General features: G+C 43.0%; 1 protein-coding gene across 2 annotated transcripts in view; it reads left to right on the top strand.

The window, feature by feature from the left end:
• FGF12 (fibroblast growth factor 12) overlaps window positions 1–16573 on the top strand; it is a gene marked incomplete at both ends in the record, with an annotated part of 114665 nt that overhangs the window by 52440 nt on the left and 45652 nt on the right. For both annotated transcript variants that reach the window (XM_079539739.1, XM_079539738.1), the window contains one exon: window positions 3400–3503. In XM_079539739.1, the coding sequence (XP_079395865.1) occupies window positions 3400–3503 (104 nt within the window). The remainder of the gene's footprint in view (window positions 1–3399; window positions 3504–16573) is intronic.

Consider the following 16573-nt stretch of genomic DNA (forward strand, 5'->3'; position numbering starts at 1 on the left):
ATCCTCCTTTCTATATTCCTTTAGATCTCTTGAATTTTGACCAGAAAAAAAAACCAAACAAGTAAGTGTATTCAACTAAGTGAACAGCTGCAGACTTGCCTCACTGATATTTTCTGTTTTAAAATATTTATCCAGAACACTTCTGGCCAGCTATTCAGAAGCCTGCACTGTATTTCTGTGCAAAACTCATCAAAAATAGATAAATGATATTTTCCTGTCCCTGGAGTGGTGTTGGTTAACTCACTTCCACTGTCAGAGAAGGATGCTCTTGATGCTCGCAGCAGGTCCTTGCCACTATGTGTGGCCACACGTTCTCTGTTCAGAAGTCATCTTCACACAATTAAATGCCCAGTGAATGCTGTGTTCCATACACTGACTCTGTGTGCTGAATCTACGCACTAATTATTTGAATTATCATTATGAAAGGAAGCCTAATTCTTGGGGAATGCATTAGGTTGGTTTACTCTGGCAAAATAAACATTTCAAACGAGATGCTGACATGTCCCTTAGATACATCTGACGCAATTAAAAGTTCTAATAAAAATCCAACTATTTGTATAAGAGGAACTGCTAATATTTAAGCAATTTTAAAATGAATTATCTATCTGGTTCTCATTTTATAGGTGTTCTTGAGAGGCTGATGGCATTTATTTTCCACCTCTTCTTTTAAAGAAAAGAGGAAAAAGAAAAAAAAAAAAAAAACTGAGCCAAGTTCTAATGGCATTTGAATGGGCATTCAGCCAGCTTCCCACAAAACAGTGCTTGGGACATCTGTTCCTTATACCATACGGTTAGAGGCACACTATCTTAACATAAGCAAGAGGACAGGTTCTCTTCCTACTCTTACTGGGATATATGAAGAATTTTTTTGTATATAAGGTAGCTCAGACCCATAATCAAGTAAGTGTTCAGTGTTTAAAAATGCAATGATCAACGTGTTTGTGATCAAAGGATTTAGTAGTGGAGTGTGATAAAGTGCTATAATCAATAATCTGGTGGTGGGAGAAGACGGTGAAATGTAATGACAGCAAATCAGCAGAAGCATACCGTGTCTTAATTTTTCTATCTTCTGCATGTTAAACTGAGGAGTCCATCCCATGTGGTTGCATATGGCATAGAAAATATAACTTTTGCAACAGAAGTGTTTAATGTGTGTGGTGGTTTTTTTTTTTTTTTTTTTTTTTTTTTTTACTACATCAGACCCCATAGGGTGGAATAATAGGATTGTTAATGTTGGAAAAGACCACTAAGATTGTCTAGTCCAACCACTGACCATGTGTCCCTCAGTGCCACATCTCCATGATTCTTGAACACCTCCAGGGATGGTGACTCCCACCTCCCTGGGCAGGCTGTGTCAGTGCACCACCACTCTTTCAGAGAGGAAATTGTACTTGTGGAGAAAAGAGAGTTTTGGAGATGGAGATACTTCTGGGTGGAACTTCTCCCCACTAATTCTGGGCATTATCACCCCACTGCCTAATGAATGCTCTGAATGGTCTGTCACAAGTTTTCTATGGAAGACAAATTGGCTGTACAGAAAGAATGATGACGCCCATTTTGCTTCGTTATTTGTAGTAACGTGCTCCATTTTTCAGTGGGGGAAAAATTAGGCAAGGGAAATGCTTATAAATGGATTTGTTAATTACAGAGGGTTTAAAACCTTTCTAGTAGTGAGAAATTGATTGAAATATAGGCTTGCCTTGGTTACTCTGCTCCTCAACAGTAGAATTATGTTGTAATGCAGCTCTTTGGTGCCAGTAGCTACACTGGGGCTTGTCTGTTTCCACTTGGAACACTAAGAATAGTGCACTTCTTGGCTCTTATTGTTCAAAGACCAATACCTATGTTGAACTTTACATTGATATGTTGAAGCCCTCTGCTTGCTTCCTATGAAATTGCTTAAACATAGGCACCAATTTTGGTAAGGCTTAAGCATACATTTTGATATTCCATTGAAGATGGTGGTTATAACTGCAAGAAGTTGTGCAGTTTTTAGGAGTTTGACAAATCTCTTGTGTTCTCCATTGTTTGCAAGCAACAATTTTTATTTTTTTTACTACTTTTCTCTCCCTATTTGCTGTAAATGTTTTCCTCTTTAAAAGGGGATCACAACCACTTTTGTCTCATCCTCTCTGTAGTAATTCACGTGAAGGAGGTTCTTAAAAACCATCTCATGATGGAGTTAAATCCATGTTACCTGGCATGTGTGTGTCTAGCAGGTTTCCTTGGAGAGCGATGCTGGCATTGAGTTATATTTGAGTTCTTCCATTATACCAGCTTTAACAACAGCCTGACCTGAGGAGCTGCAGCAGTTTGACTGGGACGTTTGAGCAAAAGCTGCTTTTGCCTTCAGTGCTGATGTTAAATCAGGGGTGGCACATCTCCCAGAGAAGGAAAGACTAGGAGATGGCACAGAGAGGTTTGCTTCTCTTGCAGCCATTATGGGAAGACCTCTTCCAGGTGTAGAAATTTGTAAATGATCTATAAAATGAATCAGTTTGAGGATTATGTCCTTACAGTCAGTTGGAAAATAGAAATACTTCATTGTGCTCTGTCACTCAGTCCTTCTTCTACACTCTGCCTGCTGTTGGGTCTCCTCTGGTCTCATTCAAACATCCCAGTCAGTTCTAGAGTTTTGAGCAGATTTATTAAAAAAAAAAAGAAAAGTATTAAAAAGACAAGAAATGCTTAATGAACGTGAAAGGGGCAGTCTGAATTAGTGACTAGGAAATTGGGAAAAAACTCCTATTCCAGAGTAGTTGAGTGAGGAGACCTTGAATGGAGCATTCCCATGTTTCTGCTTGACCCTGTGCCTGTTTTTCCACATGCTGAGCTCTGCCCATGGCTGGGTCCAGTTAGCTCTTCAGAAGCTGAAGCATAAGGTCCTGCAGCACCTGGATGCTCTTGTCTTGCAGATCTCAGTGGGAACAAAGCCATGTTAATGCCTGAGTGTTCAGAATATCAGTGCTGACAGTCCTCTCTCTTTTGAGTCCCTTAGAAATGCAGCAAAAGCCTGACCATACGATAATGCTTAATGGAAAGGTCTTTCACTGAGATTCAGGGGCTGTTTGGAATCAAGCAATAAGAAATAATTGGCAGGAAGTTGCTGCAGCGCTTTAGTCATTAGGATGGCAGTAAAATTGAGTTCTGAAAGGTCGTATCTTCTGTCCTATCTAGTGCTGCTTCTGAATGAGGAGCAGAGCTCATGTCAGGTCTGCGTCTCTTCTTCTGTCCTTTTTAAAAACTGCTTTCAGCATCAAAGCTGTGGCTGTGGATCCTTCATGTAGCTGGAACAGGACTTGTTTCCAACTCAGGACTGGGGTGGGCTAGCCCCAAGGCAAGAAGCAGCAGTGGCCACACGAGCTGATGTCTCAGTAACTTTTGCTTTTCTTTCCGCAGCCCTTTTCAACCTAATTCCTGTGGGTCTTCGTGTTGTGGCAATCCAAGGGGTGAAGGCAGGCCTGTACGTTGCCATGAACGCTGAGGGCTATCTCTACAGCTCAGTAAGTACTTGCACCCTTGGTGGCTGGGTTTTGTAGGTGGGAGGGAGGACTTGGAGGCAGTCACATATTGGGAAGCCTGTAAAAGCAGGAATGATGGGAGCTGCTGCAAAGCCACGCAATATTCACTTCAAAGTGTCTCTGTGGAGCTTCGTGGTAATATTTCCTGACCTGTGAAGATACACTTTGCAATCCTTTGAGTAGTTACTTAATGTAGGTCGTGTTGTAGAGGAGGTTTTGTGGTTTGCTGGTTATATTCTGGTTTCATATTTGTCAAATGGGATGGACCGAATGGAATTGCTTCTGCATTGCACCCAGAAAACTGATCATAGGTGGTGCCCTGATGGGTCATGCTCTGCTTTTGACTGAGGTGTAAATCCACTGTAATACACTGACTTCATTAAAATGGTTCTGGACTGTTCTGTTGGCAGTACTTCAGTGGAGCAGAATTACTCTGTATTTGTGTGGTCTTTTTAATGCACATTAAAGATAAGTGAGGCATTTTTTACTGACTAATTCCCCTATAACTTTCTTAGATGGCATGAAAGGGCATGAGGTTATTCATAAGATTCTCATTTGAAGTAAGTAATTGATTTTCACATTGAATAATTGATTCAGTGATTTATTAAATATGGCAGCCCTTTGCCAGAAATTTTTATGCTTCAAATAACTTTGCTCTAGTTCTACATAGTAAGTAGTGATAGTTATTAACACGCTTCTCATTTCTGTGCTTATGATATCTTGAAAGCATACAGGCAAGATTCTAATCTCATCTCCATTTGTGTAAATTTACAGCACAGTGATTCTGCTCTTGTCTCAGCGTTTACTTTGCTTTAAAAGCGCACGTGAGATCGGAGATGGGACTGCTGAAAGGACAACAGCCTCTGGTGTGAGGCATAAATGTTGGTTTCCGCGGCCTGTCCACTGTGTGCCTTCCCATAAACTTGCAGACCATGCAGTGTTGTACCATGTATGCAGACAAAGGCAATGCTGTGTTCCTGGTCAGCTTTAAATCACTCATGTGGCTGGGATTTCCTCTGTTCCCTTGGGAGCTAATAACGCTCTCTTTCCTAGCAGCTCAGGGTAGAAAATGGCAAGTGGATATGTTAGTATGCCTGGCGAGATAGGTCTCAAAACTGGCTGCTTGTCAAGAAGAGACAGAGATCAATCTGGATCTCTATGGATGCCAGACGCTTCCTGTTCTTTCATAGTCCAGTAAACATAAATGACTGCCTCTAAATAAGTTGCATCAGTTCACTAACAATGAAAATCTTTTTGTGAAGTGATCAGATCCTAAAGGTAGATAATACCAAGATATCTGCTATTCATGTGAAGTGTCTTCAAATGCTTCAAATCATACATTATTCAAATTAGATTGGTTTAATGGGGCCTGCTTGTTTCTAGCAATTGTGTGTATCTTAAATAGGATGGTTAAGCAGGGAAGACTGAGGATATGCTTTGATGGTGGTAAATGAAGTGCACCTCATTACATGCCATGGCTTGACAGCATATAGCTCTGTTTAAACTAATACAAGAGTGAAGCTGTTTTTTGTGAATGTAAGGTTTCTGTTCATGGTAAATGGATGCTACTGTCCCATCTCCCCATCTCTGCTTCAGGGAGATGGAACTTCCTGGGGTGGATTTTCTTGTACTGACTGGTATCTCTGTCTTACAACAACACATCAATAAATTCACTGTGCTTTGGAGAAGTCCCCAAGATAAGAAAGAAGATAAGAAAATTTGGGAATAATAAAGCTTGTTAGAAGCAGGAGGCATGGGTCAAGCCTCTCATAGTATCAAAGACAAGGGATTAGACTAGGATCCCATGAAAGAACTGGATGTGACTGAGAAGGGCTCAGCCTGTCCAAGCAGCTTCTTGGTTGCTGTAGCATTCCTTGTGGGGCCGGCTCCCACTCCAAGCCAACATTTGGCACGGCTGTGTCTGACTCAGAGACTGTGCTGGGAAATTGCTTTGGCAGCGCTGACAGTCTGCTCCCCACTGGGGTGAGCCAGCCGCGGCCATGCTGCCTGGACCTGACTGCTGCCTACACCAAAGGACATGTTGTCCCTGTTCCCTTGCTCAGCAGACCCTAAACTATGGCTTTGGACTGGCTTCCTTTGTTGTTATGCTTGCACCTGCTTTTTCCCTAGCCTTTTCTGAGAGATTTCTGGAAAATGGGTCAATATTCCCCATAGATAACGTTCACTCACGTGGATCCATTGATAAATGAACTTATTCTGCTGCTTGGCTGCCTCACCTGCTGTCTGTCTCAGACTAGCCCTGCTCGGACTTCTTGTAATGCTCTCAAACCTGGAATTGTTTTCAGATAAAACACAACTATCTAGGGATGTGCTGCTGCTTGTGTTTTTTTTTCCTCCTCTAGAACCCAGGTTTTCTGCAACTGTAGCTGAACACATTGCCACTGCAGGGTTTGGTTGTTTGGGATTTTTCTGATAGTATTTAGTCTGTGTGTGCCAGCTGGGACCTTGGCTGACATCCTTTGCACTGGATCAAACCAGAGGCTATTATCAGCTTGGTCTTGGAGATGGTTTGTGCCAGCTCCTTCTCAGTGTGGACTCTCGAATGAATGAGTTTAGAATAAGCAACCCTTGGAAAAAGTCTCCCCACCACCAATCAGAGCTGGTTCTCTGATACCAGCTTTGGTGAGAAAGCTCTTCGCAGAAACGTGCAGTACTCTCCAAGACTGATGTGCTTGGCCACATCCATACCTCTAGCAGTGAATTTCTTCATCTCTCCCATGCAGTTAGAGATGAGCAGGGACAGTGTGGGGTTGGTTTACTTGCTGCCTGCAGCCAACCATAGATCCCTAGCTAGCTAGCTTTACAGCTGGCTGAATGTGTTAGAAGCCAAAGCTCGTTGGCTTGGGAATCAGCTGTTTATGACTTTAATGGATTGTTTATTTACACTTGAGACCTGCTTTTTTTCCCAGACTAGCTTAGTGAGGTCTCTGAGGTCTGCTGTGGAATCAGGTGCTGAGCAGGCAAGAAAATCAGGCCTTGATCTGAGGCACTTGCCTTTGCAGACAGCTGGATGCAAAAGCACCATCCTCACAGCGAGCTTGCAGAGTCATTGGTGAGTTTCCGCAGAGGTTCGTTGTAATATGGAGCAGCTGTCAATTCCCTGGTGATGCCCGAAAATATTTATCAGCACCTGTTTTGGGGAGATGAACAACCCTCCTGGGGATCCTCTGTTGGCATTTGATACTAAAGCAGCAATATACAAAGTGAGTGAAGGACAGCATTTCTACTTGTACTGTCTCAGCTCTTGGGAAGCTGAGGCCAAGGGCTGGTTGTTGCAGAGGACAGGAAAACATAGAATAAAGAGGTACGTCCCGCTCCAGTGAGTTTACAGCTTAATTGTAACGGGAGAAGACACAGAACATGCTCTCCTGTCTGTCGATCTGCAGTTAATGGCTTCACTACCAAATTAATTCCTACTTCCGCATAACCTTGCTAAGTGAAGTTGGAACCGTCCCTTCAGTCTCAACTCCCAGCTTTCTCTCTGTCATTCCTCTTTCATCTCAGAGGAGTATGGGAATGGACCACCCCAAAAATAGTTTGGCTGAGAGGCAAGATCCTGGAGCTTGTCATGGGCAGGGTGTCCCCAGGCCCACCCAGTCATGCCAAGTATACCGACGTTGCAGCTTTCCATGTGATATGTATAATTCAGTGGCACTGCGGCTGGGATTGGTTTTGCCCCAAGTGCATAACGCTTCTAAAATGTATTGCTCTCATATATTCCTTGTTGTTTAACTCTGAGTTCTAATTATTTTTGAAATGGCAAATCATGATACATAATTTATTGGGAAGACTGAGAAAACCCTAGCAGAGATGGGGAATGCAGAGGAGAAAAAAAATAGGTTGCTTACCAGGACTCAGTGTGATTTTACAGTATCAACCTGCTAGTTGAAATGCTGAAATTAGAGTTTGAATCACTTCAAAGATTCCTACTAATAAGGGAATGATTATGCACAATAAAAAAAAATCCAAACAGCGCTGAAAAAAAAAAGTCATGTTAAGAGCTCAGTGTCTTTTCATTTTTCCCTTTCTCTGCTTTTTTATTCTGCTCTATCATTTTGCATAATAAACATGTCTTGCATAATAATAAACAAGCATCTGGGGAAGTATGTATATTAACTGTATTTTTTAATCTGCTTGCAATGCTGTAACTATTTCGCTACAACTCCTCCAGGGTTGCTGTACTCTTATTTACATCATTTCAAGGTCAAGGGCTGAAATCAATAATGCTGCATTCTCTCCCCTAATAGGCTTGGGGTGTCAACCTTCTGCCAATGGCATTTCTTTAATGCCTGTTCGACCTCGAGCCCTGCTAGGTGAATTCATCAGAAGTGTCGATCCATTGGGCAGGTATCCTGAACATCTCGTTTTTGCAGATTTTATAGATGAGCACGCTGCTGGGGGGATTCCCTGGTTTACATGGCTCATTAGGGAGCCAGGTCAGCAGAGACAGAAATGTCTCCAAAGGGAAAGCACAACAGGAGCCCAATTTAATGTGCTTTTAATTTTCCCCCTAGGGCATCCACTCTGCTTCGCTGGTAGTTTAAGATGGTTTGCTGAAAAGAGATGTTTACTGGAAGATGTGAAATGCCTCTTGTCTCCAGGCTTAATCATGAATGTGGAGGGAGTAAAATGGATGCTGGGGGCAAGCAGTTGTGCCAGGAAAGCCAGTCCCTGGGAGCAGATTCCTACCTTGCATCGAATGTTCCTAAAATACAGCTGATGAGTGTTCTGGTAGCATGGAAACCTGTAAACACATCTATCAATAGTCAGGCGGTCACTTTTCTAACCAATGAGGTGCTCTACCCACGTTGCCTGGCTGTCCTCATCTCTCAGAAGAAAAGTGGTGCTTCAGCTTTCTGTGTGCCCTGGCACTGAGAGCTCCCCTGTCCTACGTGAGATTGGTGGTAACTGGGCTCGGGATTGTTCAAGATGTGGTGGCATGATTGAGATGTATGAGAAACCAGACTGACCTCATTTGGCAACACCTCCTGGGTTATTTGTCTGACAGGGAGGCTGGCAGGAGATCTGGGTGCTGTAGAACTGTGACTTTTTGGGCAGATTTCCCATCTGGCAGCTCACTGAAGATCCTTACTCCCAGGACTTCCTTAGCAGAGAACCACAGAGGGGCTCCCATTTGAGGTTGCTGCTCTGCATAGGATCAGGTTTGGCTGTTTTTTTGTGCTGAGAACAAAACCAGTGGTAGCAGGACATAACTTGTCCCTGTTCATTGTAGGGGAGTTGGACTAGATGGCCTTTAAGGACCGCTTCCTACTCAAATGATTCTGCGATTCTACAATAATCCTGTTCTCTTAGCTAGCTTATATAATAGTGTAATTTATAAAGAATGAAGATGCTTTTAAATAAGGCTTGTCTTAACTTAATCTTGGTTGCATAGGACATTTAATGTACATTATGTTTCATGTAATGCCATCCAAAGAGGCAGAAATGGGACATTTCCCTTGTAAGCAGTAATCTGTCAATACAGGAATGCACTATGGTCTGTTGCTGAAATTTCATTTTGGAAGAAAATCAGGGAAAAATATACCAGTGGTGCTGACTCATCTCATCTTGACACTTCCCCAAAGAAATTCTGCAGATCCCCATTTTGAAAGGACTTTTAAGCATGTTTTATATTGCTTTACCATTTCTAATAAAATCAGAACAAAATATTTAGATTTCGATGGAGCATTATAATCTCTCATGGTTTCCTTCAAGGGAAGGGGGAGGAGGTTAAAGCACCCAGGAGGGCAGGGTTCCTCTGGTCTGTAAGGAAGGTGAGATTAGAAATCTCAAAGATGAATCACTGTGGTAGCTACTATCTTCTGCACAGCCTTCCTTTTGTTGATTTGTGTGAGTCCAAGTGTGTAGCTCCAATTTTGATAAGGAGGTAGGCAAAGTCTTCAGGCAGGCACTAAGCAGCAGTAGTGACCAATGAACCGCTGTAGGGGAAATGATGAGGTAGAAGCAGAAGAAAATGATTGATGCAATACAGTGTTCCAATTGGATTTTGGAAGGAAACTCTAGAAAATGTCCAGACTGAGAATGGGGAGGTGTGCAAGGAATCCCATATTTAGCAGAGGTGGTGTGAGTGGAGCAGCCTGGCAGTGCTTGGAATATAACACTGCTGCAGATGTTCTTTGGTTGCAGGAATGCCTGTATTGTTGTTGCGGGTACCTTGTGACTGAGCACTAGAAGGATGAAGCTGGTAACAGTGATTTTTTGAGTAGTGTTGGGAGAAGGTGATTTTTTAATGTCCCTCCTGACCTAAACCATTCTGTGATTCTATTAAAAATCATACCAAGGTTGGTGTTCCACCTCGCTGTGGGGCTGATGTGGCAGAGCATTGCCAAGGGCTGCTCAGTGCTGAGCTGTATTTGTTTCCTGTGTTGCATTTGTCAGTGTTCACTCTTAAGAGATGCTTCCAGTGCCTATGACACAGGTATTTGTCAAGAAGGAATTAATAAGCTGAGAACTACCAGACTTATTACACCCAGACCAACCAACTCTCTGTCAGGAGCACGGTCCACAGAGACAACAGCTGTCTGCATTACGACATGTCAAGTTGTATTGACATGAAGCCTGGCAAATGGAGTTGACAGGTCATGGGGAAAATTGCCGTGTTCACTATCTCCCTGTGAGCAGCCCTGGGGCTGTGTGTGCTTGGTTCCTTCCATGCAGGGACCCAGTGGGGCAAGTAACTGCTCTGGTCCACAGCATCTTCAATGGCAAGAGGAGCTCTGGGTTCTGTTGGTGTTGATGCACTTCTTCAGCCCCCCCCATGAGTGATCTGGAGAGATGGTGGCAGCACAGTTCCTTTTGATAGGCTTCTCTTTGCATTCTGATGGATGGGGGATGCAGAAATAGGCAGGAGCTGAGCTCATCTCCCTGGGCCAATAATGTGCTTTGCCCCGAACTCTTCAGCCTGCTTTGGTTTTTTAATGTCATTTATTCCATGTCTGCTTTGTCCATAAATAGGGATGATATCTGTTTTCCATGTGTGAAATCTAGATAAAACTCTAGAATAACAGTGAGATAATTAACATTTTGTTTTGTGCTGGAGAGAGGACAAATATTATCCTTCCTGAGTTCAGACTGTGTTTGATATGAAAGGAACGAGGCAGGTTTTGAGAGAGGACGTGTTTGTCTGAGGTCAGGTGTGTGTTAATGAACTGATTCCGATCTCCTTTCTGATAACACCCAAGTCAAATATAAAATGGATAAAACTAGTGAATGGCATGCCTTTGCCAAACAGTGACTAATGGCTCTGGAGGCGAAGGCTGGAGATACGACAGTCATAGGCAGGCTGAAAAACCTGAGAAGAAACCTTACTGACTGTGCATGTAATTATAACCGGGAGCCAAGTGATAGAAAACTTTTTAAATTGGAAACATTGTTGGATTGTAATGTGATTTTCCATGGGAAAGGAAGAGAAGTTCAAAATACTTGGGTTATTTCAAGCCAGACTGGCTGAATCTGGAGAATGTAGTGTACTGTAGCAGAAAGGCCTGGGTGAGAGCCTGGACTTGGGTTTGCTGTGAAGATACCGTCCTGACTAAGCACTAGCAAAGCAGAAATAATTTTTGTGAAGTCGCTGTACCCTGGGAGCTGAGTTCAGGTCCCATAACTTTTCATTCCTATGAGTCCCAAGACACGGGGCTGGCTTTGGGTTCCTCTAGCTGCGTGGCACAGCGCTGCATGGCCAGCAGCCTTCTGAAGCTGGCATAAACATGCCCAGCAGTGGTCTGGGACCTGGCCTTGGAGCTGCAGTGGGTTTGAAAAGGAGTGGAAGCTTTGTTGCTTAGGGGCCAGGAGAGAAGCAGAGAGCATCAGAGACAGAACCCATCCTCCCCCATCCACTGGGGCCACTGACACACCATCTTATGGAAGGCTGAAAATGTGAGCCCTGAGTGGATGTTACTGACTTTTTTTCAGATGTGTCAGTTGTACATTCCTGGGGTATTTGATTACATTATGCAAGTTGTACATTTTGAATGGATGAATAAACAAGGTAGAATCCGAACTTAAAATAGCATTTTTCAAATGTACATTTCAAACTGCTGTAGAACTTTTTTTTTCTTATTAGTTTTTTAAAATCTGGAATGGCACATGAGACTCAAAGATGGTGCATGCAGGATTTGAGGTGTAAAATTAAGAAAAAGCAGGAGACTTTGAAAGTTCCAGTGGTAAAAGGCAAATCATAGCCTGTTTTGCCTCATAAATAGGAAGAGAAAACCCTGACTTTGCTAGATGGGATGGTTCAGAGAAGAGTTTGGAGTTCGTGGTCTGATTCTTATTTTTTAAGCTTAAATGAAATTGCTCTGCTTTGCCAGCAATCTTCTGTAGACGTCTCACAGGACTGGAACACCAAGTAATTGTGGTCCAAGTCATGGCTATTAGTTCCATTATGATGCATCCTTTCCCTCTCTGCCCACAGTTAGGCTACATGTTTAGTCTTTTATTTTTGTGACTAATTTCACTCCCTTGAGGTTTTGCTGTGCTTTAGTTACATCATCCGAAGGCTTTGCCTGCTCACCTTGTTGCTTTCTTCATTTTTCCTTTGTCTTAGCCACTCCTCATTAATTCTGAATCAGCATGTTTTGGACTATGTACCCAAGAGGAAGGATTCATCTCATTGGGTGGACACTATTGCTTTTGGTTGATTAAAAAGGGCTGCTTTTGCACTACTGATGCCATCCTTTCTTGAATGGTGGGAATTACTTGCTGCAGAAAATCTTGACAAACCCTAAAACTTTTAAATTACATAGACACATACACGTGAATCACGGGTTAAATTGGTATTTTGACATCTCAGCCTCTGGGAAGGCAGTCAAGAGACTCTGTGAGCATCCTGCTACCTCTGAAATGCTGATGGCATCTGTAGTGCAGAGGACCAGGAGCCTGGGGAGCAATGGTAGACTTTCAGGCTTTTTTCTTAGTTATCTGAATCCCAGAAGTATTTTGCTATTCAGAGCAATGCACTCTCCAATCCCCCAAATACATACCTGGGCACCGACCCTATGCTAAAAGCTTTCCAAACTATGAATACCTTCTTGACATAAATAAGATATGGCATGAAGATGGTAAGACTTCATATCTCCCCACCATTTTCCTCCTGAGAAGACTGAAGGGTTGACTTGTCTTTGTAGGAAGCTTCCTTGGTTGGCTGCTCTGAAGGCTGCACATTAGATGCATTATTGATAGCAGCGTGTGGGACTTGCATGCATACATGCACATGTTACAGACTCCCAGATGCCTCCTGGAGCACTGCAGAGGAATTACTTAAGCTGGGCAGAGATTGTCTGCTTAGCTGTAAAGCCTTGGAGACAGAAATCAGCATGAATCTCTTACACAGCCTTTCCTCTTCCACCATTTAATCATCATGAACATGCAATTGGAGAGGGAAAAAAATAGAGCCAGTGGGATAATGGGCATGGCTGTTAGGTGAGGAATCTCTCCTAAGCAAGATTGGAGAAGGACAATTCTCTGCATCCGTGCTGCAGTGTCCCACCCCTGTGCACTCATGCCAGGCATCATGCATCTTCAGAGTGATTGCTTCCTGTTCCTGGAGGGTCAAGCTGAACACTGGCAGCTGATGGGCAGCCAGGTCAGAGAAGTGCTGCTCTGCTTCAATCTCTGATGAGAACACCACTCATATACTGTCAGCGTAAAGCAAGATTAAGCCTGTGGCTGTCACATATTAAGTAGAGTCTTGTTAAAATGCAGTTCTTTTGCCTAAAGCTGCATCCTCTGATTGGCCTTGAGGGATGTGCTGGTCTGAGGGCATCTGGGTCATCTGGATCATGGGCAGTGGGAGGAATTAAGTCAGCTGGAGTTGCAGAGGCCGATGGCGTGGGCTCCAAAATGAATCTGTTATCATTTACCTGTGAGTTGCTCCGGGGCTCTCCCACACTCAGATAATTCTCCCTCATCCTGGGAAGCTGCAACACATAGCGAAGGAAACTGAGCGCAGAGGAGTGATGTGACATGCTGAAGGTCACGCGTGGAGTCTGGATTAGTTCTTCTCTTCTTCTTGATCCTAATTCTTAATCAGGAGCTTTCTTTTGTATTGTTGTGGTTATTCAGGGAACTGGTGCATCAGCAGCAGCACAACTTATGTAGTATCTTCAGCCTGAGCAAATCAGTCTGCTTTGAAGGCTGCATGCAGTGCAGGCAGGGCTTGCTTCTCTCTCTCCATCTTCCCATTTCACATCTTTTTTGGCTCCTCAGCATTTATATCCCTAGCACTCTTCACTGAGGATAATGGGAACAGGCAAAAGAACCTCAAGAGAGTCTTACTCAGCCAGCCATCTTCTCCTGTACATCTTAATACTGTATGTCAACTGCAGTTGCTCAGGGCTCCACAGATATCTCTTTTTCAGCCACCCAAGGAGCTGGAGCTGTTTACAGTTTCATCTTTGCAAGATGGCGAGTAGGGGATTGGAAATGGCTCCTGAGGAGCTCAGGGTTGCAGCAGTGCTTGGGAAAGAAGCACAGGAGTGGAATGACCAGGTCTTTCCAGAAAACCATTTGGAGTAACAAAATCACAAACTCAACAGTAAGTTCTCTTCTGTGGGTTGTTTAGTGGTGGAAGTTGATCTTTAAAGCACCACATCAGCAAGGCAATGGTGGAAGGAACACTACAGATTCTGTGGCATTCAGAGGTGTTTCAGATTCTGGTATCTGTGGCACCTGGTGTATCTAGAGTAAATCCAATGGTGTTCAGTTGTCAGAAAACTGAAATGAATACATTTACCCTTGGCATACCTGAGACTGTGGTCTGCTCTGTCCTTTGGGTAAAGTCCAGTGAACGTGTACATGCTCCTGTGCAGATATAACCTCAAATTAGAACATAAAGAAGAAGCAAATTATTTTTTTTAAACATCAGAAAGGGAATTTTCAATATTTTTGTTAATAATGCTTTAGAATTTCAGTGGAAAGAAAATGGTAATCTCATAGAAATAATTAGTTTGAGAAATTGAAAATCATGATGGCTTTTTTTGAAGTCAGAACAAAACCTACTTTTCCACCAGAAATCTCAAACTGAATTCCTCAAAAAGACAATTATCCAATGCATTAGGAAAGAAAACAGAGGTGTGGAAAAGGGCAAGATGGCTTCTCTTTATTTTATAACTCATTAGGTGCAAAAGCAGATAAAGTACCCACAGCCCCACGATTTTGCATCATGCACTAATTCCAGTTTTCTTTTAATTCTCCTGCAGCCTTGCAAAAGTGTGGGTCGCTGCATTCCAAGTGCGAGTGCCTCAAACTTTATACTCTGTTTATGTGAAAAGCTCTGAAAGATGATTTCTTAAATTTAATTTAATTACTTTTATATATATACATCTCCAGGAGTTCCTTGCAAATAAATCCTTTGTGAAAGTTTATTATTCAAATTTGGAATAGTGGGAGGAAATCAATTTCTCTTTCAGAACTACCTTTTTTCCCCTACTTTATTTGCTTATCACTCTCTGTTTTGTCAGGATTATTCTAATCAGATTTCAAATATGAAGAAAAAATAACATAAAAATAATTCTTCTCTTTCAGCTTTTCAGTAGACTGAAGTAAATTAAGACATTTATCAGATTCTGCTCACGGGTACCTGGTGTGGCTGGGGAAGGAATGTATGAGTTTTTCTCAGGAGAAAGGCCAGAAGGAACTGAAACCAGCCTTATCCTGGGGGTAATTTGGCTAACCCTGTGTTCCTGAGTTGCCACCTGCAAGTCATGCATGTGGGCATATCCCAAACCAGCACAGCAAATGGAGAACAGATGCCTGCGTTGCTGCAGGTTGTGCCATAGGAAGCTTGCTCTGAAAAGCAGCCAGACCTGCCAGCCTGGTGCTTCACCACCAGCTCTTGTACTGAGCTGTTTCAAAGGGGAACCGAATGTCCGAATTGCTCGAGTGGTTTTGCAAATCTGTCCTCAGACTAATGCACCAAAATAACAGCTTGCAGCAAGGCCAGCTTCTCTGCATACAGCTTTTTTTCTGATTTGGCAGCTGTTTGATAACCTTGTTTGCTATACATGTCAAGATTGATAGCACTCATGAGGGGGCTGTGACCTTGACCATCCTCCTGTTCTCGCTCACTTAGCTCATTACAAGTTTCCTAAATTGTCGTCAGGGTTTTGGCATGACTACTATGAAAGTAGTCTTTCTGTTAATGCTGTCGCTAGGAGATGGGCTCACCTCTAGAGTGAGGACTGGACATGCTGAAGGAAGGTTGCTCTGATACTGGTTCCAGCTCCTTGTATGGCAATCTGAATATTTCTATTGAGTTGGACAGAAAATAGATCTGTATTGCATACATGGGGTCTTCTTGAAAGTGGCTGGAAGATGGATATGTGTTCATACACAGAAACAGGACAGTGCCCAGGCTGCTGACAACCACAATTTCTTTTGGAGATCTGGTGCACATGAATTTTGGCTTTAGTAATAAAGTCAAGATGTGGGGAAAAAGGCAGAAGTATCCCTGCTTTGCATATGGAAGTGGTTCTTGTACTTAGGGTGCTAGTGGATCAGTTTGTACAGTCCAGCTCACTGCTCTGCCACAAACCTTGGTCTCAGGCCTAGTCACTTTGGATTCAATTCAGGTGCCTAAACCTGGACATCTATCTGTGATGTGCCAGCATATCCTTCCTGGCCTCCAGAAAACCATGGTTTTCCCATAGGTCCTGTGTACTGCCTGCCAGCTCTGTGCATGTCTTGCCCACCACAAATGATACCAGAGCCTTACATTTAGGTAACTAAATGAAGCCCTTAATTTCTTTGCCTCAGCTGCTCACCTATATGGTAGAGATAAGATTTCTTTCCTACTCCCACAGCGACTGTGTGGAGATAGAAGTGCGCTGGAGATTGACAGGCACCCGGATGCTCTCTTGAGGGCACTGTGTAAGAGCCTGAATAGATAAGAGAGTGACTACATGACAGCATGAAGGTTGGGTTTTTTTGTTTTGTTTTTTTTTGCTTTGTTTTTTACCTCAAAAGATTTTCTCCTTCACATGTCCTTTTTCTATCAAGATATTAGTGCTGTG

Source organism: Tetrao urogallus (assembly GCF_951394365.1).
Source record: "Tetrao urogallus genome assembly, chromosome: 9".
NCBI classification, from domain to species: Eukaryota; Metazoa; Chordata; class Aves; order Galliformes; family Phasianidae; genus Tetrao; species Tetrao urogallus.